The sequence below is a fragment of the Etheostoma spectabile genome, chromosome 11 (assembly GCF_008692095.1).
Source record: "Etheostoma spectabile isolate EspeVRDwgs_2016 chromosome 11, UIUC_Espe_1.0, whole genome shotgun sequence".
Classification (NCBI taxonomy): Eukaryota; Metazoa; Chordata; class Actinopteri; order Perciformes; family Percidae; genus Etheostoma; species Etheostoma spectabile.
The window spans coordinates 183,087-207,205 of record NC_045743.1 but is presented as its reverse complement, the minus strand read 5'-3'; the positions used below and the strand labels follow the sequence as shown (position 1 = coordinate 207,205).

At 40.8% G+C, this 24,119-nt stretch overlaps 2 protein-coding genes across 2 annotated transcripts in view; both read right to left on the bottom strand.

Annotated features, from left to right (window-relative positions):
• The window catches only part of xpo4 (exportin 4), a 60,762-nt gene extending 51,636 nt beyond the window's left edge, over positions 1 to 9,126 (bottom strand). Inside the window, exons 1-3 of the mRNA XM_032529983.1 lie at positions 9,016 to 9,126; positions 4,778 to 4,883; positions 2,350 to 2,491 (exon numbers count right to left, since the gene is read on the bottom strand). Coding sequence (XP_032385874.1) covers positions 2,350 to 2,491; positions 4,778 to 4,883; positions 9,016 to 9,108 — 341 coding nt within the window. The 5' untranslated portion in view covers positions 9,109 to 9,126. The remainder of the gene's footprint in view (positions 1 to 2,349; positions 2,492 to 4,777; positions 4,884 to 9,015) is intronic.
• Positions 9,127 to 14,028: 4,902 nt separating this feature from the next.
• lats2 (large tumor suppressor kinase 2) overlaps positions 14,029 to 24,119 on the bottom strand; it is a 28,996-nt gene continuing 18,905 nt past the window's right edge. The window contains exons 4-10 of the mRNA XM_032529972.1: positions 20,945 to 21,077; positions 19,194 to 20,770; positions 17,504 to 17,731; positions 17,033 to 17,387; positions 16,359 to 16,541; positions 15,574 to 15,680; positions 14,029 to 15,214 (exon numbers count right to left, since the gene is read on the bottom strand). Coding sequence (XP_032385863.1) covers positions 14,684 to 15,214; positions 15,574 to 15,680; positions 16,359 to 16,541; positions 17,033 to 17,387; positions 17,504 to 17,731; positions 19,194 to 20,770; positions 20,945 to 21,077 — 3,114 coding nt within the window. The 3' untranslated portion in view covers positions 14,029 to 14,683. The remainder of the gene's footprint in view (positions 15,215 to 15,573; positions 15,681 to 16,358; positions 16,542 to 17,032; positions 17,388 to 17,503; positions 17,732 to 19,193; positions 20,771 to 20,944; positions 21,078 to 24,119) is intronic.

Sequence of the window (24,119 nt, the reverse complement as noted above, 5' to 3'; positions counted from 1 at the left end):
GACACACTGATATATACACACTAATATATACATACTCTAAACAGAAACAATGTAGAGAGATGAGGGCAATGAAGAGACCAATAAAAAATATTTAAATGTGGAACATAGTGCAAAGGGTACTGGGATAAATAGTATTAAGTTATTATATTACAATATGAACAGAATGAACATTATGAACAGTTCTGAAATAGGAAATGAGAGTGATGAATAAGTAATGGATAATAAGTGAGATATGAGAATGAGAATGATGAATAAATATTACATAAATGGAATAATAGTGGAACCAGTGACCAGGTGCTGTAGAGACCGTGTTACTGGGTTATTGGCCAGAACTGAACCTGACACTGTGGGTCAGTAGTCAGCTGTTTATCAGAGAGATGGCTTGTGGGTAGAAACTGTTCCTGAATCTGTTGGTTTTGGCGTACAGTGCTCTGTAGCGCCCCCCAGAGGGCAGAAGCTGGTGGGGTTAACATGAGGTTAACTGAACACTGACCACCGCAGGGACTGAGACGTCGTCTGCGTGTTCACAGCTGCAGCTTATTTTCTTTGACCTGTATCACATGGAAAGTTTAACTTACTTTTTTTTTTTTTTTAGTGCCGTCAGTTAAACGTGTTATTAACGACGTCAATTTCTTTTATTGCGCGGTTTAACGTTCTTTTTGGCCTAGCAAACTTTGTAGTTTTTTTTTTTTTCTTCACATGTTGTTTGCAACAACTGGTAACGTTAGAAAAACTACAACACCACATCAGATCTAGCTAGACCGGAAAAAACAACAACAAGCACGCCGCAAACACACTTGTTTGGGCTTGCGAGCCGGCCAAAAAGCAGTTACATTACGTTTTGAGTTAGTAATAAAAAAAAACAGAAAAACAGTTGCGCAAAGCAAGCCGATCCACTTTTCCCATGTTAAGAGCATTAAAATGAGACAAAATAATGGGAAGAAAATGAAGGGACATTTAGAATAGACAAAAATATGTGATTATTTGAGATTAATTGCGAGTTAACTATGACATTAATGCAATTATTGGCAACTAAATATTTAAAATTGTTTAACTGCACTATATATATATATTTTTTTTAAATCACACTCTCAACACAAGTAAGAGTAAACAGAAACCCCACTGGCTTGTTTGATGAACAGTTTGGTAACCTGTCCCTGCACCAGGTCAGCGTTTCTGTAACTTGTTCATATAAAATTGGTCTGTGCTCTTCTTCGCTGCTGTTTTTACCAGCGTACTACACATGAAGAATCGGTCGATTAGAAACATCAGCCTAGACTTCTGTCCAATTCATTTAGGGCATAAAAACCTATTAGTTTAAATAGGTTGATTTTTTTAAGATAAGGAATGTAAAGCATTTGGGGAATCTTGTTATTTGGAGGACCCCAATTTCAAATGGCATTAATATTACTTGCACAAACAAATACGCTCCTGCTCATCAAATAGACCTTTCTACTGTATATCTGTTGGATTTGACAGTTTGTTGATACATATTGAAGGCCCTGAACACCCACACAGGTGCTTCTCGTTAACGTGGCTGAGGGGACCTTTTCCAGGACTGTGCAGGTGTGGTTAGACTCCTCCATTGCCCGTCTCCAGATGGTATGGATTCCTGCTGCACGTCTTTTAACCGGCACACGTAAACATGAGCACATTTCCCCCATTTTAACCTCACTCCACTGGCGGCTGCCTGCTCAATTTAGGATATCCATTTTAAAATTCTTTTATTTGCTTTTAAAGCCTTGAATGGTCTTGCCCCGTCCTACCTCGCTGAGTTTATCCGCCCTTACGTACCGACACACTCCCTCAGGTCAGGTGATCAGCTGCTCCTGAGTGTGCCTAAAACTAAGCAAATTGTGGAATGCCTCTGCACGTTAAACAGGCCTCTTCTTTGTCTGTTTTTAAATCACGTCGTAAAACCCACCTCTTCTCTGTGGCCTTTGACACCTAGTAGGATGTCAACTTCATTTACTGCATTTCATTATTTAGTTTAATTGTTTTAATTGCACAGGTATTATTTTTTACTCGTGTTATAATGTTATGTTTCTTTTTGTACTTTTCTGTACAGCACTTTGGTGGTTTTAAAGTGCTTAACAAATAAAGTTGGATTGGATTAGACTGACATCTTCCTGAGTCCACTTTAAGTGTTGTTGCCCCTGTTAGGGCAGACCAAAAAAAACAACCTTTGTCATTCCTATTGGCGTGGGTGTTCAGAGGCTTTAAAGGCTCTTGAATTACTCAATTTTCTGTGCATCACTCACCATTGAAGGTCTAATAATAATAATAATAATATTAAGAGACCTGCAAGACAAGCACAGGTTTAATTATGCCCCTTTCCTCCTTTCTTACTTGGGTCTTTGTAAGACGTAGGTGAGGAGAAAGGCCCGGAGCGACTCAATGCTGCTCTTCTCCAGCAGGATCCACTCCCGCACCACCGCCTCCATGATGGCCGTGGCCGCCTGGAACAGCACGTAGTCCACCTTACTGGTCTCTGGAGACCAGAAAAAAGAAAGTGGATCAGACGAAATACAAAGATAAAGGAGAAAAAGAGAAGTGGGTTAAAGTAAAGTGCGTAGTAGTTGGCGCGTCCACATGATACAAGCCTTCCGTGATCGTGCACAGCCCCCCATCCCTCCTCCACAAAGCTAGTAGCCAAGGAGTACACGGAGGATTTAAAAAAAAAAAAAAAAAAAAAAAGAAAAGAAAACTCTTCAGGATAGGCAATTATCTTTAATAGAGTTTCTGCCCGCGAAAGTCACCGGATGACACAATCTTCTGAACATAGCCTTGAGATATAGAGAGAGAGTTGTGTGGAGTTGATGGTCTTAATTCAAGGTCAAAGGTCAAAGTTTATTTCTATAGCACATTTACAAACAGTCAACGCAAAGTGCTGTACAATTATAGATGACAACGTAGGAAAAAAGCATAACAAATACTCGAAAAACATCAAAACAGAATATGCCAAAAACAACAAAAAACAGACAACAGATAAAACGCTTTGCTCAATTCAATAACAGCAACAAAATGTCACAGCTCAAATCAAGTGATTTAAAACTCTCAATAGAGGACGCTGCTCTAATGTTGAGAGGGAGAGAGTTGCAGAGCTTCGGACCTGCCACCGAGAAAGCTCTGTCCCCTCTGGTCTTCAGTCTGGTTCTGGGACAGTCTAAAAGCAACTGGTCCTGGACCTGAGAGCTCTGACTGGAGCGTACAAAACCAGCATATCAGATAAATATGATGGTGCCAGCCCATTAAGAGATTTAAAAACAAACAATAAGATCTTAAAATGGATTCTAAAATCCAAAATCCAAAATAGTCTTTATTAGCTTTGTAGTAACTCATTTGCCAATGGTTTGAATGTAACGGACGTTCATTACTATAAAAAGTTGGGCACTATAAGCTTTAGTCCTGGGAAATAAATTCTGCTTATTAAGTCATTTCTTTCAAAGCATGTTATGATGTGAAAACTGTTGAAACCCCAAATTAAAGTAATACAATACACAGCTATTTTACACTTTGCAGAAATATTGTTGAGTTTAGAGTTGGGAATTCTTGTGTTGCGTTTAAACACAAGTGCTGTCACAGTTAACGTAAAAAAAACAAAAAAAAACAAGCTTTTATAACTGAAACTGGTGTCGTATAGTATGGCGTTGCAGATTCCCTGGTGGTTTATTACTGCTGCTTTTAACGGCTATCAGTTTCATATTGTCAATATAAATAACATTCCATTCATACGTAAGTGTTTGGAAACACACTTCTTCCTTTGTTTGGAAACAAAATGTTCAAAATTAAAACATTAGGCAAAATCAAGCTAGAGTGACATGGACTGAGTTTGACAGTTTGTTGGGTTTAACAGAGTTTAAGCCAAACAGTACTGTAGTGCAGTGATTCCCAAAGTGGGGGTCGGGACCCACAGGGGGGTCGCGAGCCAGAGAGGGGGGTGTCGCGAGTTGATTTCCAGAAATAAAACTAAAATTTAAAAACGATTAGAAATAGCGTATGTTAGCCATGATTTTAACACAAGATAAAACTAGTGGCTACATTTAAAATACAACCAAGCAAATAATTAAACAGAGAACAGCTCTTTGGATTTTCTTTCTTTCCGAGTAGCGGTCTCCAACATTAAACCATCTCATTAGGCGAGGTTAAGTTCAAATTAAAGTAATGAGTAAATTACTGTAAAATAATGTCATGGCTGTTGTGTTATTTTGTGTTGTCAATATGCTCATTTTGGATACGCCTATAGTGCGTGCGCGGTTGCGCGCAATGTTTGTATACGTTTATAGTGGGGGGGGGGGGTCGCAAGTCACTTGCACCGTTACTTTGGGGGTCGTGGGCTGAAAGTTTTGGGAACCCCTGCTGTAGTGAATCCTTCATTGAGGTTATAATGTTCAGTTTTTAATTTAAATTCTTTCAAAAAGGTCTTGATTTAACTGTATAATCATTCTGGATGATATCATTTGTGCTGCTGTTGAGTTGTATTATTTTACAAAGAGGTGTTTCTAATTTACCTCGTTGATATGAACATGGTGGACAAAATAAATGAGAACAATATTCTGTCTGAATGGGGTGTATGACGTTGATAGCCGGTTTGTCATCATAACATCAGTGGCTGAAGCCCAGATTGGAGTAGTTAAATGGAAACACCTACCCCGTTTTGAATTCTATGAAAAAACAGAGTTGTCTTATTTGGATTAATTTTTGTTCATTTAAAAAAAAATAATAATCCTAGGTTAAAATGATGCTGTGCAGTCTAAATGATCACGTCAATAGTTACCTAGGATGTGTTTGCAGATGGCAAAAGGGGATTTGGATTTCCTGAAGGAGAGGAATATATGTTCAGCATGCTGTCTCTGTTCGGTGCTGACCATGGACGGCGGTGCCTGTAAACACACACACACGAAGAAACAACATTTACAGACTGCCGTGTTAATGCAGACACCTGCCTCCCTTTCTGTTTATGAAGGCTAGTGCAGCAGACAAATGGATAAAAGGAAAGAAATGAGGGCCATGTGGCATTCAAATGTTGATTTAGAATTAAAATGTCAACAATATGAGTGAAGTTTCAAAGATTAAGACTATTCGGTACAGCCTTTAGTATTACAGTCACACACCCTGGTATTCTACTTAGGGTTGGGTATCGTCTCCGATGCCGAACCAGTACTTTGGAAATTATTCTGATTCCTAAACCGATTCTAGAAAAACTAAAAATGACATCAAAGAAATCCTCTTTTCTAGAGTTTATTTTATTTAAATTTACCAATATATTAACGGTTTAAAGTACTTAAATATATAATAAGTAAAAACGTAAGTCACCTAACTACTATAATTTAACAATAAATATCAGTTACACTATTAATAAGTAACAACAAAATAAATGTTGGGTTGCTATGCTAACCAGAGCCCAGAGGGAAATATGGCATTTTAAAAGTAGCCTACATTTCCGCTAGCTGGCTAACGATAGACTACAGAGAAAGTGTGATATTTTTACGTTCGTAAAAATGGAGGGAGAGAGGGAAAATGTTTCAGTCGACACTTTAAGTGGAACTGAACATTGCTTTGTAATGCGATCTGATTCCTACCGGTGGCATAGTGGAACCGGGCTTTGGTACCCAACCCTAATAATACTGTCGTCATACTTTACAGAAGAATAAGACAGACAATAACAGAAAACCTCCACATAACAAAATATGAAACACACACACCACACACACAGACAGACACACAGAGACAGACAGACACACAGACACGACAGAGACACAGAGACAGAGACACAAACAGTGAGAGAACCAACCAAGACAGACACGAGACACACAGACAGACAGAGAAGATACGTCGAACAAGAGGGACGAAGAGGAAATGTCAAGCGACACTAAGGGAACAGACATGCTTGACGACGATCCACGGCAAGAACGGGCACCACACCACAGACAGTTGACACACACAGACAGAGATCAACAGACAGAAACAGAAAACCACACAACAACAGACAGAGACACACAGACAGACAGACAACAGACAACAGACAGACAGACAGACAGACACACCACAGACAGACACCACACACACAGACAAACACACACACACACACAACAAGACACACACACACAACAACACACACAACAACAGCAGACACACACACAGAACAGACACACACAGCACAGAGACCACACACACACACACACCACACACACACACACACACACACACACCAGGAAAGTTGCATGCTAAAAACCTTTTAAATGAGAGCATACATGCAGGTGCACACACAAGCTCAGACTGTTGCAGAGGTGATGTATGTATTTTGCGGTTGAACTGCATTGCATTATACCATTAGGGTTGACTAAATGTTATGAAAAACCTCTTAATATAATGAAACACAGTTCAGCAGCACTACTAATTTTTGAATAAGTTATTCTATTCACCATTAACAGCCTTGTACTGAATGGTACAAAATGATTGGCACAGCCCTGGTGAAGGAACGCACACAAGGTTCACAATCCCTAAAACAATAATAACAGAAATGTAGACTGAACGGGGAGTTAGAGTCATATTCAACAGAGCATCTGTGTAGGTATGGGAAACCACACACAGCTTAGCTGATGTTAACGCAATGGGCTGTGCAAAAAAATAAATAAAAAGACTTTGGAAATCTGACATAAGTAATTAAGTACTAAAATGTATAAATGTTCGATATGTACCAATCCACAAAACACACAATTTGATTGATTGTATTACAATGATTTGATCAACTAAATAAAACTGTTAGTAAGGGCTCGGCAATATATTAATAGTATATTGATATCTTGATACAAGATTAGATATTGTCTTGGATTTTGGATACCTTAATATGGTCTAAGTGTCGTCTTTTTACGATTTTACAGGCTGCAATACAGTGAATTGATGTAATTTTCTAAACTTATCAGACTGTAGCTGTTCTTTTATTTCCCTTTGCCCACTTTATTAATTCATACTATTACATCCACGGTAGTGATGATGATTTTTATTAATCACAAATATTATTATGTAAATGTTTTGTGAAAGCACCAAACAACCCTACAGTGGAGCAATATTAAAAAGGTTTCATTATATATATATATAGGGTTCGATATAAAATATAAGATGTTCACGCATTTTATTTGAAAGAAATCCTTTTTTTTTTTTTTTTTTAACTGAAAACACAATGCTTTGTGGTTTGGACTATTAATTGAATGATGGATACAGTTACAATTGTTGTCTCTGTCACCTTTGCTTATTTGAGAAAAAATGGCCACACAAATGATAAAAGTGTGATCATCATGTAAATTCCGCTCCAAGTGACATCACATGCTCACGAGACTTTTCCTCGACAGAATCTCGTAGTTTTAATTCGCAGATTAGATTACACCAATAATAATCATTATAGTATGTGTGTTGTTGGTCAGTTTTTGAGTATTTGCAGCAATAAATTGAGTGAATAACCAACATTGAATGTATCTTTTTTTTTTTTTTAGATAAAACATGTTGACAATTTGAAAATTTGAATTTGGAAAAAAGTTATACATTCAATAATCACGACACGTTGCATATGTTTAAATGCTAATAAACTATCATGAGAATATCATATAATACATCATAGGCCACTGGTAATTGCCCTTTATTACCAATTCAATACTTATTCCTTTGCACTATTTTATTTCTTCACAATCTACGGAATACTTGACATCAATAGACACCATATGTTGTTGGTCATTGTTGCTTTTTTATAAACAGTATATAATATACACACCCACAATATGATGTCAGACTGATAACCACGGCATTGTCCTGTTCAACTGGCTAAATAGTTAAATTCACAGGAATATTAAATCAAGAACCTTGTCCTGAATGGTAAAATATGATGCCACTTATCCTGGACGTATCCATGATGTAAATGCTTTGTGTGTCTTTTTAAACTCAACTTGACTCTGAGTAACTACTGCACATGAGTTCCTATGTGTGAAAACACAAATGGCAAATAAAGTTCTTGTTGATTCTTGATTCTGGACACTGAAACATATACATTTTGATTCATTACACCCCAAAACAAAGCCAGACATTGCTCACCATCCACTCACAAGACACCTGTTAGATAACACGTGACGGCAATGCACTTGTGTGATTTCAAGCAGGATTATATTATAAAAAAAACAACAACAAAAAAACTGAGCAACGATGCACTTAAAACCCCAAGAAGAAGCAAAATGGCAGGAAGCAAGAAGAAGAAGCTTTAGCTAGCTCATGTATCCGATCCACAGACTCATGTCATGACATGCGCACGGTTAGCCACCGGCTGTTAGCTGCTGCGTGCAGACAGTTGCTCCAAAGGGAGGCTCGAGAGAGTTGAACGAGGAGCAAAACGAGGCAAAACACTGGATGGAAATGAGTGTTTTAGGAGGAAACGTGACGCTACAGGAATGCTAAAGCTACAGACCGAGTGAATCCACAGCGACGGGATGCTCCAGCTGCCTCCTCCACAGAGTGCAACAAAAAAAAAAACTTAACGAACTGCAGTGTTTTTTTTCCAGTAGTTCTGAAGCCGCATGGGAACGCGTCCAGAGCCGGGGCGGTGTTTTAGGATGGAGGTGGTTTACGAGAGGAAGGAGGGAAAGGGAAGGCGAGTGGGAATGTTGGGATTTTTTGCGGGATGGAGACAGGCAAAGGTAGGGAAGCGCCATGCATCGCGCGCCACACACACACACACACACACACACACACACACCAACACACACACACCACACACACACACACCACACACACACCACACACAACACACACCACACACACAACACACACACACACACCACACACACACACCACCAAACACACACAACACACACACACACTGACCGTGGCTCCGAAAAACTGAACACATTTAACAACAAAAACCGGGTTTAACCGCGGGCGTGCCCAAACGCCGACCTCCAGCCGACCCAGAGGTCCCGTATGAGTCCCGCCCGCCCCTTCGTGGCTGCGGAACAACGTTGAATCTCTCACCATTAAAACTTTGGCAGCGCTTTCCAGCTGTGTGATCACTTCTGGTGCACCGACCGCCGCCATCATCGCCGTCCCTCTCCAATGACGCGCCATGCGCTCTGCATTGTGGGATTACAGCTCTGCCCGGCACGGTTTCTCTTCATCCGACCCGTGCTGGGTTAACGTGGAGCAGCGGGCTGTTATTATTATTATTTATTATATATTTATTATTTATTATTCAGACATGAGAAATATTTACTGTCTAACTCAAGTTCAGACGTTTTATATTTTAGATATTTTAATGTCCATATTTGCTATAATTTAAATAATATATATATATATGATATAATACTTATATATATGTTATCCTTTACCTGTGCATATGTTCTACATTTTAAGTAATTGTCTTATTGGTGTCTTTCATGCCCATCTGTCTAAGTGTGTTTTTCTGTTTTATTAGTGTCTATATCAGTGTGTCTATATCAGTGTGTCTAGTATCAGTGTGTCTGTATCAGTGTGTATATTCAGTGTGTCTATATCAGGGGTTATATATATCAAAGTGGGGTCTATATCAGTGTGTTGTCTATATTAGTGTGTTCCTGTATCAGTGTGTCTGTATCAGTGTGTCTTATCAGTGTGTCTTTGTTGTCATAGTAGTGTGTAATCAGTGTGTATTATCAGTGTGTTATTCAGTGTGTCTGTATCAGTGTGTCTGTATCAGTGTGTCTTATCAGTGTGTAATGTATCGTGTGTTGTATCAGTGTGTATATATCAGTGTGTCTATATCAGTGTTCTATATCAGTGTGTCTATATCAGTGGGGTCTGTATCATGTTTTAATACATCATGTTGTGTATATATCAGTGTGTATATATAAGTGTGTATATATCAGTGTGTCTTATCAGGTGTATATATTGTTTGTTGGGTTGATTTGTTTGAATGTGTAAGCACATTGTGAGCAACTATGCTCCAAAGGAAAAATCCTCGTATGTGTCTTCATACCTGGTCAATAAAGCTGATTCTGATTCTGAAATATGACGATAAAACAGTATAGACAGTAGAAAGGTATATAAAAAGTAACCTTTTTTAACTTAAAAATTGCGTACTCAACTGTTAGGCTACACATATATTATAGCCTACAATTTTCAGGTACTTGTACTTTACTTGAATTTTTCCATTCTGTGCCAATTTATACTTCTACTCAATTTAATTTTGAAAGCAGATGCACTTTTTACTTCACTGCATTTATTTGGCATTAGTTACTTTACAGATTCAGATTATGAATACAACCTATAAACTAATAAATCCTAATTAATTAATATGGATTAGGCTATACATCAACTCCATTTTTAAAGTGATGAACACATTGATGCATACAAAATTAAGCAATAATCAAGTGATATAATCATTCTGAAATGGTCCTTTCTGCATAATAGCACTATGTGCTTTTACTTTTGGCACAATGCACGATGCAAATACTTTTACTTAACTAAGCATTTAAATGCAGCACTTTTACTTGTAACAAACTAATAATTTTCAGGTTCTTAATATTTCCTTTTAATACCACTTTATACGAAAGCATTTGCACTTTTTACTCCACTTTTGACGGTTATCCTCTGCAGATTAGGATTTTACACATACAAGTTAATAGAAATATGATGTGTAGCTATAAACTACCATTCGCTACCTTTCAAGTTCACATTTCCATCAGGAAACGTAACACGTTTGTAACATTTATCAGTACTGTACCCTGACTGTAATTTCTCTCTTTTAAAGGCAGATAAATATTTTTCAAAAGATTACAGAAATAAAATCCTTTGTTGTATATTACATTATCAATGTGATTTCTCTCTGAAGCCATGGCAGTAACAAATAATAATAATAAAATTAATATATCATTCATTCACACATTAATGCAGTGAAATAATGCACTAGTCCAAGTTGGTTAATTTAATTTATACATACATTTTACACACAAGGACTGTGAAAGCATTTTTACAAATTCTCAGTTCATACATAAATGTAAAAAAAGAGATAGCTATCCCCATTACATCTTCTATAATACTGCGTAGACATGAGTTTTTGAACATTAGCACAAGGGGACTTTAAAAAGGGGAAACAAGATACAAAAAATATCTATATCTGTATAAATATCAATTAAAGAGTAACAGAATTGTATCATACATTAAAGAGTGTCAAAGGCAACAGAAGGCTCCTTAGAGTAGAAATACAAAATGAAAAGGATACACAAGTAAGTCTCGTGAAGAAATCAGATATCAAGTCAGTCAAAGATTGTCAGTCATCACTCTCTAACCTTAGAAACAGAAAAAAAAAAAAACACATCCAGGAAACACCTCACACACTCTGCAGAGAGTTGCGGCTCTCGTTATAAAGCTATTTTTCATGAAGCAGTCCATCCCGGTCGACGTAGATTGGCAACGGGAGGTTTATAAAAAATGGAAGTGGACATCTGGACCAGCTGAGGAAAAACTTAGGATGGGAAGAGTGAAAAGAGCAACAACTGTCTGCCTTAATCTCAATGATGGTGCCTTTGAGCAAGGCACTTCATCCATAATGGATCCAGTGGTGCTGCTCTGTGGAAGACTGCCGTTTATCTGGGAAGCTCACTGTCAACACTGGCTATGTTAAATGCAGTATACTGGCTTTAGTCCAATTTAAGCCATAATTAAACGCAGTCTTGACAAACAGCAAAAAAAGGTGCTTTCCCATCATGACTGCATGTGTCGGTCTGTGATGTGAAATTTACAGATGACCCGAGTTTCACCATTGCACAGTGGTGAAAGCCCTGTTTCCCTTTTCCTAAAACAATACGTTGCACAGAGATACATTGAGTTAAAGAAAAATGCCGCCATGCAATTTATTAAATAATGTATTGTTCTGCCCAATTTCACTCAAATCAACGGCCTTATCTATCTCTATTTACTTAAATGTATTGACTAGAATAAGAAGATTGTTGGTGCATGTGAACAAAGCCAGTGTGAATCTGATAAAAACTTCCACAGATAAATTATAATAACAGTTAAGAGGTCTGAAAAAGCTGATAAGATTGTGCTGCTCACTTTAGAACACAAGGCACATCGACAGAAAAACAAAACTTTCAATACATTGTAAGGCAAAATAAAAAAATCTTCTGTAACAAATCTGATCCTCACATTTTCCATCACCGTTATGCATCAGAAAAATCTCTTTAAAAAGGTTCTGACTTCTCTAACATTCCCTGTCATTAAAGTCGAATTCAGAATACTGTTGGAACAGTTTAGTGTTAAACGGTTCAGAGTGACACGGAGAGAGCAGTTCACTGATTGTCAATAAGCAAGAAAGTTCTGAATGATACCGTCAATACAGAACATGGCACAGGTCTGTAGTAAAAGCTAAACAACACTCACACTTGTGGTCATTCCGGATAAATGAAGAAAATGTACCAAACACTAAGTCTTTGTTGAAGTATAACCACTTGTTTTGTAAAAATAGAGAATTCTTTTTTTTCAAATTCCGTTTCCTAAAGCCAACCTACCACGCTCCTCCTCATTCTCTAACCTTTATCTACTCTGTTCCCTCTCTCTCTCTGAACCAGAATGCTTTACACCCCCCTCTCCTGCATTCAGGACCAGCCCGTCTGCAGGAGCTGCAGAGTCCACCGTTGCTGTTCTGCAAACACTGATCGTCGTCGTCGTCGTCATCATCATCATCATCATCATCATCATCATCATCATCATCATCATCATCATCATCATCATCACTGTCGTCTCCTTCGTCATCAAGAGGCGAAACACACTCCCAACATTCACTTAGAAAGGCACGCGGCTCATTACTTTCAAAACCCAAGCACACTTGGCAATAATGCAAACACTTCTTTTAAGCCACAACAAAACAAAAACAGGTACACATGTAATAACAATTATAATATTAATGTAAATAATATTAAACAAAATAATAAGCAGCATGTTGTAACTGAAGAGGATTCATATATATATATATATATATGAAAAAAAACAATATATTTGTACATTTCAGTACTAAAACGTTCAAAAAGGATAATAAGTGTTTAAAAAAAAAAACTATATATAAATGTATTTTTGTATTGCACATAGTACTATCACGTTTGCTAGTGTAAGAACATGTTGCTTTGCGTTTTCATGGCAGCCTCCAGAAGAGGAGGCTGTTTAAGTTACAATGCAACTCATCTTTGCGAAATAGCTGTAAAATTGTGCATCTCGGTGAACGCGTGTTCGTTTGCGAGAGCTTCGTTTCTCAGTCAGAAACCAACTCGGCACCATCCGACCCAACGGGTCCAGGCTTGTCCGGGTCTGGCTCTGATTTCTCTTAACTTTCTTAAATAAGGTGTCATTCTATTCATTAGTTCTTTTCTTAAAACAAAGCGGGGGGAATCATTCTTTTAATCTTTGAGCGGAAATTCACTGCATGTCAGGCTCTATAGACATTACAGTGGTTCAGTCTTTGATCCGACTAAAACCGTGTCGGACTTGATATTTAGAGCCTTGTCTGAACTCTACACACGCTCTTTGTGTAGGTGGAAGATTTTCATTTTGGGAGGTGAGCTTTGAAATGGTCAGTCACAATAGAGGATCAGTAACAGGAAACATTTTATAAACACAAGGATATGTGAAACAGCAAACTCTTGAGGGAAGAAGGATAAGGCTCCATCTTGAGAACACATTATTACACTGAATTACAGTTGGCACAAAATGAGGCAGCTGTGGATATATAGTATAGATGGAGCAACCCAAAAGATGTGGCTAATTTGTTTGGCATTTTGGTAAAGCAGATAAAGCAAGTTTATCTGATTTAATTGCAGAAATCTGAAAAATGAATGCTGCCAAAAGGGACGCAACAAGAGGGCTGCCAAACTGTTTTTCTCTGTGTTGGTGGAACCTGGGAAGTCAACGTCTTGAAATATGGACACTGAAATCTACCTGCAGAGACTGCTTTTTTCACCCTTTCCTTCAAGCTGTACTGAATGTGTGCTGAGTGTGTGCACATGCATGCAATGTGTCTTTGTAGCTTATTTTGCAGCAGCTGTGAAAGAGGTCCCCCCCACCCCGCGATCAATGAGGAAACTGGTTTCACTCATCGTTGCTTTGTCTGATATTCGAGTGTAAAGCAGCTCAGGACGTACAGAACAGGACGTAGCTTCGGTGTCAGAAGATCACTGAGATGTTTCAGTCGTCCGTAAGACTCAAGGGTGGAAGGAATGGGACAAGAAACCGCTGGAAGAACCAGAAGTAGTCTTCGAATTAGAAGTCTTGTCTGTGATCTAGATATCCGTACACTCCCAATCGTTTTTTTCTTTCAACCTGTACAGTTTCTGAGTCTTATTCTTCTAACCGCTTTACCCTTGCTGCAGTCGGTCACATACAAAATTTTTCTTGGTCCCAGATCAGGGGAGTTTTGTACTTGAAGTCATTGTGGATGCACTATAGATTCCACAAGGTGGCGATGTTCATCAATCCTGTTCCAGCAACGTAACAATCACACATGCCAGATAGGCATAAACACACACACACTCCTGTGTAGAATGCACACCTCTACACACAGACACATACACAGAAGAAGAGCAGTGGTAGGTGGGAGGGTCATGAGCTGAATGATGAGCATTAAACCTGGTAATAACAGACACACGCCACCCACAAAGCCTGTCAGTCTGCCGCTCTACACGTACACCGGCTCACATCCCTCCCCCTGCTCTCCCTCTTCCTCTTCATCTTCCTCCTCCTCATCTTCTTCGTCCTCCTCTTCTGGGCCCATGCTTGGCGACACCTCGCTGGCCTCAAGCGGTTTAGGGTAGCGGAAAGGACAGCCGTTGTCGTCGAAGAATCTGCGGAAGGTGAACTCGTAGAATGCGTGCTCCGGGTGCTTCCCGTGCGGGGAGCAGAGCGTGTCCAAGGTGCGGGTGCTGTCCCCGCTGTCACGCCACGCCCCAGGTCCACCCTCCTCCTCCACAGGGTCAAAGTTGGATGTGTCCATCGGGTGGGCGATCTTGGGCCGGTAGGGTGCCGGTTGCTGCCGCAGATTGCTGGAGAAGTCCATCTGGGTGAAGAAGGGGTGAGCCTTGATCTCGCCGGCGCCGTTGGCACCCAGGCGATCCTCCGCGGAGCAGCAGAGACGACCGATGATGTCGACGGCCTCAGGGCTCAGTTTTACCTGGGCAGGCACCTGCAGTGTGCTCTCCCAGTTAATGACCTGTGGAGGGGAGAGACACAATATATGAGGTCACCACAGCTAGGTACAGTGTAGATGTACATAGGCAGAAGGTATACTTTTATAATCTGTTGGATTCAAACCTACAATTGATATTGAAAGTTAATTCATGACCTTGGAACCAGTAGTTTCTGAATAATGTACAATCTTACCATTTTTAAACTACAAAAACTCTAAACATGATGTCTGAAGTCACATTTATACCTGGAAACTGCCTAAAATGAAGCCTGGCCTGGTGCAACTGAACTGATCCAGCAACACCAGGCTGTGATTCATTCATTAATTGGTCAATAATTCTATTTTTTAAATCAAAAGTGGGAATATTTGTCTTCTTCACTGACCTTAATCTGAGTCTCGGTAGGTGTGGGGGCCAGGAAGGGTGGCTGTCCCACCAGCATCTCAAACAGGATCACTCCCACGCTCCACCAGTCACACAGCTGGGTGTAACCTGCACAACAAGACACAACTGTCAGATTAATTGGTTAAGTGCACATACAGAACAAATCCAGTATCGTAGTAAGTATTTGTACACATACTTTAAAGTGTGTTGGCTCTGTACTTCAGCAGATTGATTTGAAATGATAGTGGATGAGGGTGTGCACATTGATGCTGGATCAACAGTGTACAACGTGTAGCCCTTTTTATACAGAGTTCCACAATTTTTGAACAGTATGACAAAAATCTGCGGTGTTCACCCAAAATACCCTTAAATGAAAGCTCCCTGTCAGCATTTAAACATCACTGTTATATCTTCCTTTTTAATGTACTGTGCTGAGTACAGAGCCAACACAACAAAAAGGGTCTGTGTTCAAATATTCAAGGACTCTATTACACATGCAAAAAAATGCAGCATGTCTGAGGACTCAGATCAGTTAATGTCACCCATCACGTCAGGTGATAACCTTTTGACACAACCTTTGAATTCTTTTGCCTCTGAACATGTTTACATTGTCTCTACTTGCCATAATATGTACTCTCTTTCTACAAAAAGCAGCACCTCTTTTATCTGTGTGGTTAAGTTAGCAAAAATCAAACCCAAATAAAAGGTTTCTGCAGTAAGAAGACACTTTATTTCAGACACTACTCAGCTGTATCTGCAGTAATTATCCCTTCTGTTCTCACCCACCTTTGCGCAGCAGCACCTCCGGTGCGATGTAGTTAGGTGTTCCCACCAGGGAGTGAGCCAGGCAGCGCTGGTGCTGCCGGTTGGCACGCTGCTCAAGCGTCATCAGCCGGTCGCCGCAGCGGCAGTTAGACACGTCGTCCCAGAAGTCACTGGGCTCCATGCTGTCCTGTCTGACGTGGCTCCCTGGAGGCGGAAGAAGGGGACAATACTGTTAAACTGCAGACAATAAACACACTGTCTGGGTTAGCTGGATGGGAAAGGTAACTATCGCCAGCACTTCGGAGGTGCCCTGAAGCATAGAACTTAATGACCGGCAAAAGAAAACTAGCATTGGACATGGTATCTGACAGTATGAATGTGCGTAAAAATGCGCCTGCAAGCTTATTTTGACAGAACGTGATTTCAAAAACAAGACAATTAAGGCTCAAGCATTCGGATTAGAGTAGATAAATGAGACATATCTGAAATATGATTCTCTATCAGAAAACAGTGAAAGCAAGAAGTTGTTCTAAGAAAAGACCATTTTCTGCATTAGGTTATACAGTACACTGTTACATAGGTTTCATGTTTACAAAATCCACGGAATCCTCCCAGAATCTTTCTAATAATGTGTTGAATCCTGTGTTTATGTTAAAATATTTAGAGCACTTAACCATCATCACAAACTGCCCCACCTTTCTGGTAGTACTTGGAGTTGTGCGTCCAGCGGAAGCCCGTGCACAGACCAAAGTCCGTCAGCTTGATGTGTCCGTCCAGGTCAATGAGGATGTTGTCGGGCTTGATGTCGCGGTGAATGAAGCCCATCTTGTGGACGCTCTCGATGGCCAGCGTCAGCTCCGCCACGTAGAAGCGTGCAAGAGGTTCGGCGAAGACGCCCATACGAATGAGCAGGCTCATCATGTCTCCTCCGGGGATGTAATCCATGACGAAGTAGAGGCTGTCACGGTCCTGGAAGGAGTAGTAGAGACGCACCACCCACTCGTTGTCTGCCTCCGCCAGGATGTCACGCTCTGCTTTCACGTGGGCCACCTGCACCAAAGAAAGTAGTTACTGGCCGTGCCTGATTTGTAATGGATTAATACAGTAATAAAAGTAGCAACTGTAGGACTTCTTCATATACAGTATGAACAAAAATGTTAATTCACCTGGTTCCGGTTAAGGACATCTTTCTTGCGCAGTGTTTTCATGGCATAAAGTGCACCCGTGTCCACTTTACGTGTGAGACACACTTCACCAAAGGCACCTATACCCAAAGTCTTGATTTTGACAAACATGGACTTGTCCATTTTGGCACGGCGTAGCCTGTTGTAGTTGGACTCTTTCTGGTTCAGCATCTTCCTCATCTGCTCCTGCTCTGCTTCCGAAAGGCCAGCCTGGGCAGAAAGGACAGGGGTTAAAGAAACAGGACTAAACACATTTTTTTTTTTTTAAGTACATTTTTTAATGTAAAAAATTTAACTAATTCTTTTATCTAAATGTCTGGGTCTGTCTTAAAGCAAGTCAAAAGGACAAAGGAGAAAATCATGACTTAGGACAAGCTCAGGCAAATAGAAGTGTGAACTCACTGCCTTCTCATCCCAAGACAACGAAATTGTTGTCTCAAACAAAAGTCCTGAGGGATAATTCTCTGGATGACAAACTCTTGGACATCACGGCTCCATACAACTAATTATCATTTTCATGTCCTATACAGAGAACAACTTTACCAGACAGCCACTGGTTTACTTTTCATTTCACCACACTATGGAGATCGACTTCCAGAGACTCAAAGCATTCTTTGAGACTGGACAACCTTCACAGTGAACAATTTGCTGCTACCATTTATCTGTGTACGTTTTCCTCAGCTGCCTGAGAACTGATGGATGTCTGCTCTGCAGAATAGCAAAACATGGGCGCCCAGATAGCTCAGTTGGTAGAGCGGGTGCCCATATATAGAGGTTTACTACTTGACGCAGCGGACCAGGGTTTGTCTCCGACTTGCGGCCCTTTGCTGTATGTCATTGCCCCCTCCGTCTCCCCCTTGTCTTCAGTTGTCCCATCAAAAATAAAAAGACCAAAAATGCCCAAAAAATTATCTTAAAAAAATATATCAAAACACAATGTCATTTATATCATTAAAATGAAAAATGTTGCCGCTTGCAAAATTTACTTCTTTCATTATGCAAAAATAAACATGCTAGCCATGTCTTCTGTTCTAATTTATTTTCGACTATAATGGTTCTAAAGCATGTTGTAAGTCACTTAAAGACAGTTTTTAGATTTTATTAAATATCCTAAAAATACTTGTATTAATTATTATATAGTGTCTGCCTTGAATTTTTAAAACAAGTCAGAACACCTATGTGTTCTCTGGAAAATGGTCTGTGATATTGTAAACACAATTTTTAGGTAATTAATTCCTATTTAAAGATGCTTTCCAGTGAAGCCAAACACTTAAATTAAGGTTATTTAAAATGGTCCATCCAATAGCAAAAGTGATGCAAATTACAGGACATGCAGGGCGTTATCACTCAGAGCCGGCTTAGCTCAGCTGGTAGAGCAGGTGCACACATATAGTCGTCGACGCAGCGGCCGCGGGTTTGACTTTGACCTGCAGCCCTTTGCTGCATGTCATACCCCCCACCTCTGTCTCCTATTTCATGTCTTCAACTGTCCTGTGGAAATAAAGGCCTAAAATGCCCCAAAAAAATGTCTTTCAATAACAAAAATAAAAAGAGCCTGCAGGGGTTTCATACATTGCTGTTGGGCGCTCAAGACACTCGCTAAGACTTGCAAGTTCATTTTCAAGACCTCTTTATTGCTTCTATAATCTCATTGCTTTCTGGGCGGTCTTACCTTGGACATCTCTTGTTCCAACTGAAGCCTGCGGTTCAGTTTCTGCTGGTGGGTCTTCATCACATTCTCTATGTGCTGCTCCATATAGAACTTGAAAGCAAAAGGGGAGTAGGTCTTGATGCGTGACTCTCTCTTCTCTTCATCACGTCCATTCTTCCTCACCGGAACCGGTGACGTCTGGATCTGCTTCTTGTCTTTTACCATTTTTTCTCCCTTGCCCATCTTCGTCTTCTCTTTCACCTGCTGTCTCTCCTCGGCCTTTCCGCTCCCTCCACTGTCACCATGTGTGCTTCTGGCAGCAGGGCTGCTGAGTTCCTGAGCTCCACACATGACTCCGGCTCCTTCCTCCGGCCCAGACATGAGCAGGTTTTTGGGGTAAGGTGGCGGTGGGCAGCGCGGCTCCGGAGCAGGCTCAAGAGTATAGGTCTCCTCTGGCATGTAGGTCAGAGGCTCCGCTGCGTCCTGGGCCTGAGCAGTCATCCAGCTGGGGTGACACGGTCCCACAGCCGTCTTGGGTTCTGGCCTCATCACACGGATACTCTTGACCGGCTGTTGGATCGGCGGGGATGTAACAGCCGTGATGGTGTTCGGAGGGCCCAAGGAGGAGTCCTGTTTGCCAGCTGTGGGGGGCGCAGCCATTGCAGGCCGGACACCATTGGGCCCCGCAGAGCGACTGTTGAAGGAGTTGGTTCTGCTGGGGACACACACCTCCCCCCTGAATGGGCCCTGGGGCTGGGGTTGTCTGGCTTGAGGAGCACTTTCAGGACCTGGAGGCCCCGCCCAGTGGTGCTCATACAGGTCCAAGTTGAGGCTAGCTCTGGATGGTGTCATCAATCCCTGGGGCATGTCGGAGAAGTCAGGGCCCATTGCTGCCACCCCACCTGGGGAACGGGACATCATGTGGACCTGGTGGGAGGTGGGGCTGGCCTGGCATGGGTGAGAATGAGAGGACATGTACAGGTTAGCAGGGTATCCTCCCCCTCCTGGACCATTCTGGCCCATGGCCCCTTTCCCCTGCATGTTGACGTAGTTGTCTGGGGGCGCCATGGGGGGCGGTGCCATCTTGTTCTGGAAGGAGGCGGTTCTCTTAACTCCATAGCCAGCCGGCTCCATCATGTGTGGCCTGGCGTGGCTGTAGTCATAGTGGGGGCCTGGGACGGGGCCCCCTGGTGGCTGAGGCTGGAGCTGCAGAGGCTGCCCAGGGACGTTGTAGCTCATCATGGGCCCGTGCTGCTCCATACCGCCAGGGTAGCCCTTCTGCTGGGCCCCTGGAGGGTACATGGTGTTGGCTGGGTTGCTCTGGGTGGCCATCACTTGTGGATAGGTGCCCATACTGGGAGGTCGCCCCATCGGGTTTCCCATAGCAGGGCCCTGTGTCCCACCAGACGGAGGCATCATGTAGTTCATTACAGGGGGAGCGCTCATGTAGGGTCTGGGCATCTCACCCTCAGGGCCGTATCCACCTGCCCCCTCGTACATGGGAGCCCCCATCTGGTGGTAAGGAGGCATGGCACCAGCCTCGCCTGGAGCCTCTAGTGCAGGTCGGTGGTCCATCGAGTTCGGCATGCCAACTTTTCCTGAAAGGAGAAGGAATAGGATCACTTAATATATAACGTAACAAAATCAATTTGATTAAACTTCCTGTAAGTAACTAGATCATTTAGCACATACAATGAATATATGTAGTAAAGAGATGTGCAGAGTCATTAAATCTACTAGCCATGGTCAACTTATTGAGGTTGTATTTGTACCTGGAGAAGTCTGCTTGATGACACGGACAATGAGCTCATTTCGAGGGTCGAGGTAACCCATTTTGCTGATGTACTCTAAGGCTGCTTCGATGTTCCTACTTCCTGTCTGCTTCAGTGCCCGCACTGCCATCTCCTGTGAAGCACACACACACACAAACAAAAAGAAATGTTGAGAAACATATTGATACCTTATAACTTCTGTACCCCCCCCCCCCCCCCCCTTAAAAAAGAGCAAAGGTTTTAAAATCTTTATGTTGTCTCAACACAAGTATCTATACAAATAACTAGGTGTCTATATAAAGAGATCTAAAGAATTGTTTGATCAAGGAAAAAGTAAAGATTTCAGATCTAGCCAGCCCGCCTTTCATACTCAAACACAAAAGAACACTAAAAACATAAGCTTTACAAGACATCACTGCAGGTATCTTCAATTAATCCCTCAAGACACAAACACGTGCACGCCTGCAACACACAAACTGAAAATGAGGATCCTCTGTTTTTAGGTGTTTGGTACACTCTCAACAACACACACACACACTCTCCACACACACACCTCTCACACACACACACACACACACACACCACACACACACACACACACACACACACACACACACACACACACACACACACACACACACACACACACACACACACACACACACACACACACACACACACACACACACACACACACACACACACACACACACTAAGTGCTGTAGCACCTGCATCCTGGGGTCACATATCAGTGACATCCTGCGCCTGTCACAACACCACACAAAAACATGCAGTACCACCAAAATGAGGCTTCTGGAAATTGTATTAATAATTCCTAGAAATGAGAATAACGTAAATAGAAAAAAGTTATTTTTATTCAACTAAATAAGACTAAAAATACATAAACTTTATATCACTACCTACCATTTTCCAAACCCACACTGTGATATTTTATATTTTGGAAAGCAATTTCTCTTCCCTCTCCAATAACATCACCTTTATTTATTATAAACTTATGTATGCTTTATTGTGAAAAGACTAAATTAAATTCAAAATTTGTAAGCAAACTGCAAAAACAAGTTTCCTGCAGCCAACTCTCAAATCTCATATGGGAGTTTGCTGTCATCAATAATGCACCACCCAATTTATTAAGAATCAGGAATGTCAAGCTGATTCAGTTTGCATACAATACTAAAAACACTAAAATACCAAATAATAGCCTAATATTGTCAGATAAAGTAAACTGAGTGGCAGCTTCCAAAACTTCTCTAGAATATCTATGCAGCATAAGAGTTCTTATTCTTCATGTAAAATGTGATTTTATGTGATTATTGCCTTTTGGCTCCCTCCTCAATCACACACGGGGAGCTCATCCCAGGCTCCAACAGGTGGCCCAGAGCTATGTAGGTCACCTATGTGAAAAATGTTGGTTATCCACTTTGGGATTCCTTTCCTACTCATCAGCTGCCGTGTAATTTATGCTCAAGACACGGCAGCCAAATGTAAAGCAGAGCATTCCTTTCGTGTTTACTGCCTTTTATTAAAACAATAACAAGCGTTCCTTTGGTTCTTGTTCAAATTGGAAGCAGGAGATTTTAAAGGCTTTTCAGCTCAAGAATCAAATGAGAAATCCATTCAACCCCCTCAGTAATGACGCTTAAACACGTACTTAGGTTGCAGCAAGACACAACCAATTATTTCTAATAATATTTTGAAATGTTGCAATTGATATCAATATACGGTATTCAAAAAAGCCAAAAGCCAAACTGACAGTTTGATGGACTTAAATCATAACAAAATGCTCGCAGCACCAGAACATTACAAGAAAAACACTGTTAGTAAAACTCTGACCTTTCAAATCGTAATCAAGTAAAAGTACAAACATATTAAGATCAAAATTTACTTAAAATATCAGATGTATAAGTACTTATGATTCAGAATGGCCAATTTCAGAATCATATATTAAATTATGGATGCATAAATGTTTATTGTATGCATTTATATTTTGCATTATAATTAAATCTGCAGAGTAACTTAAATTGTCAAATAAATGTACAATATTGTCTTCTAAAATGTAGTTGAGTAGAAGTAGCATAAATTGAAACTACCTCAAGTACCTCAAAATTGTACAGTATGTCTACAACAAAATGCTGTTTCATCTGTTTCTATTTATCTACATGCCATCATGTCTCATTACAGCCTGGTTACTTAAATTCACCTCATACGTGTTCTTAATGTACACATTGCTGGCAAAAAATGGTTGATCTAAACATGATCTGGGAGACGACAACATGTCTTTTCCAAATTAGTAAACCAGTAAATAAACAGGACAGCGGAGCATGAGGTAAACAGATTATCTGTCTTTGCCTCTGCGATGGAGGGACCCACACCTAGATGAGGAAATCCCCGCCAATGGCATATGACCTCACTGCAAAGACATCTCAGACCTCGGCCTGGCAGCTCTGACAGAGCCGACATTCAGCCCCGACACCCGGGTGCCCCTGCTGGCCAAGCGCAGTAACAGTAGCCACAAGTTAGAACAAACTGACAAATGACATTAGGTGGGTTTTTATTATTCAGACAGTGACTTGTTGGGCAGTCGGAGGGGGCACAGCAACCCTAACAGTGTTAAATCCTTGCTTCTCTCAGTAAACTATATTACAACAATGATAAACTATAACTGAGGGTGCTTTAGATTTAAAACCTACAAACAGTATGTGCATATTCAATCTTACTATATTGTCATTAAAATCTGTTCTTGAGCAGTAACCAATTCTTTAGTCACTCTTATAATAACATGTGAATTATTATTTATGGACTATTGTAATTGCCTCTCCACGGCTCTTCCCAAAAACTCCATTAATCCACAGCACATTTAGGCTTCTGCTGTTGCTGCCAGATTTTTAACAAGAACCAGGAGAACTGAGCACATTGTTCCTTCTCTTAAATCTTTACAATGGCTGTAAATTTTAAAGTGCTGCTGCTAGTTTATAAATCACCCAGCAGCTGAGCTGAGTCAGACAGAAGGGCCTCAAGTCAGAAGCAAAATGGTAAAAATGCATTTGGCCATTTGATGATCTTCAATGTGCAACGTTAGCTGCTTTAATATAGTATTGTAGTACTTTAGTAGTAACATAGTTTTGGGGTGGCAGTAGCTAAGTAGGGAGTTGGGTTG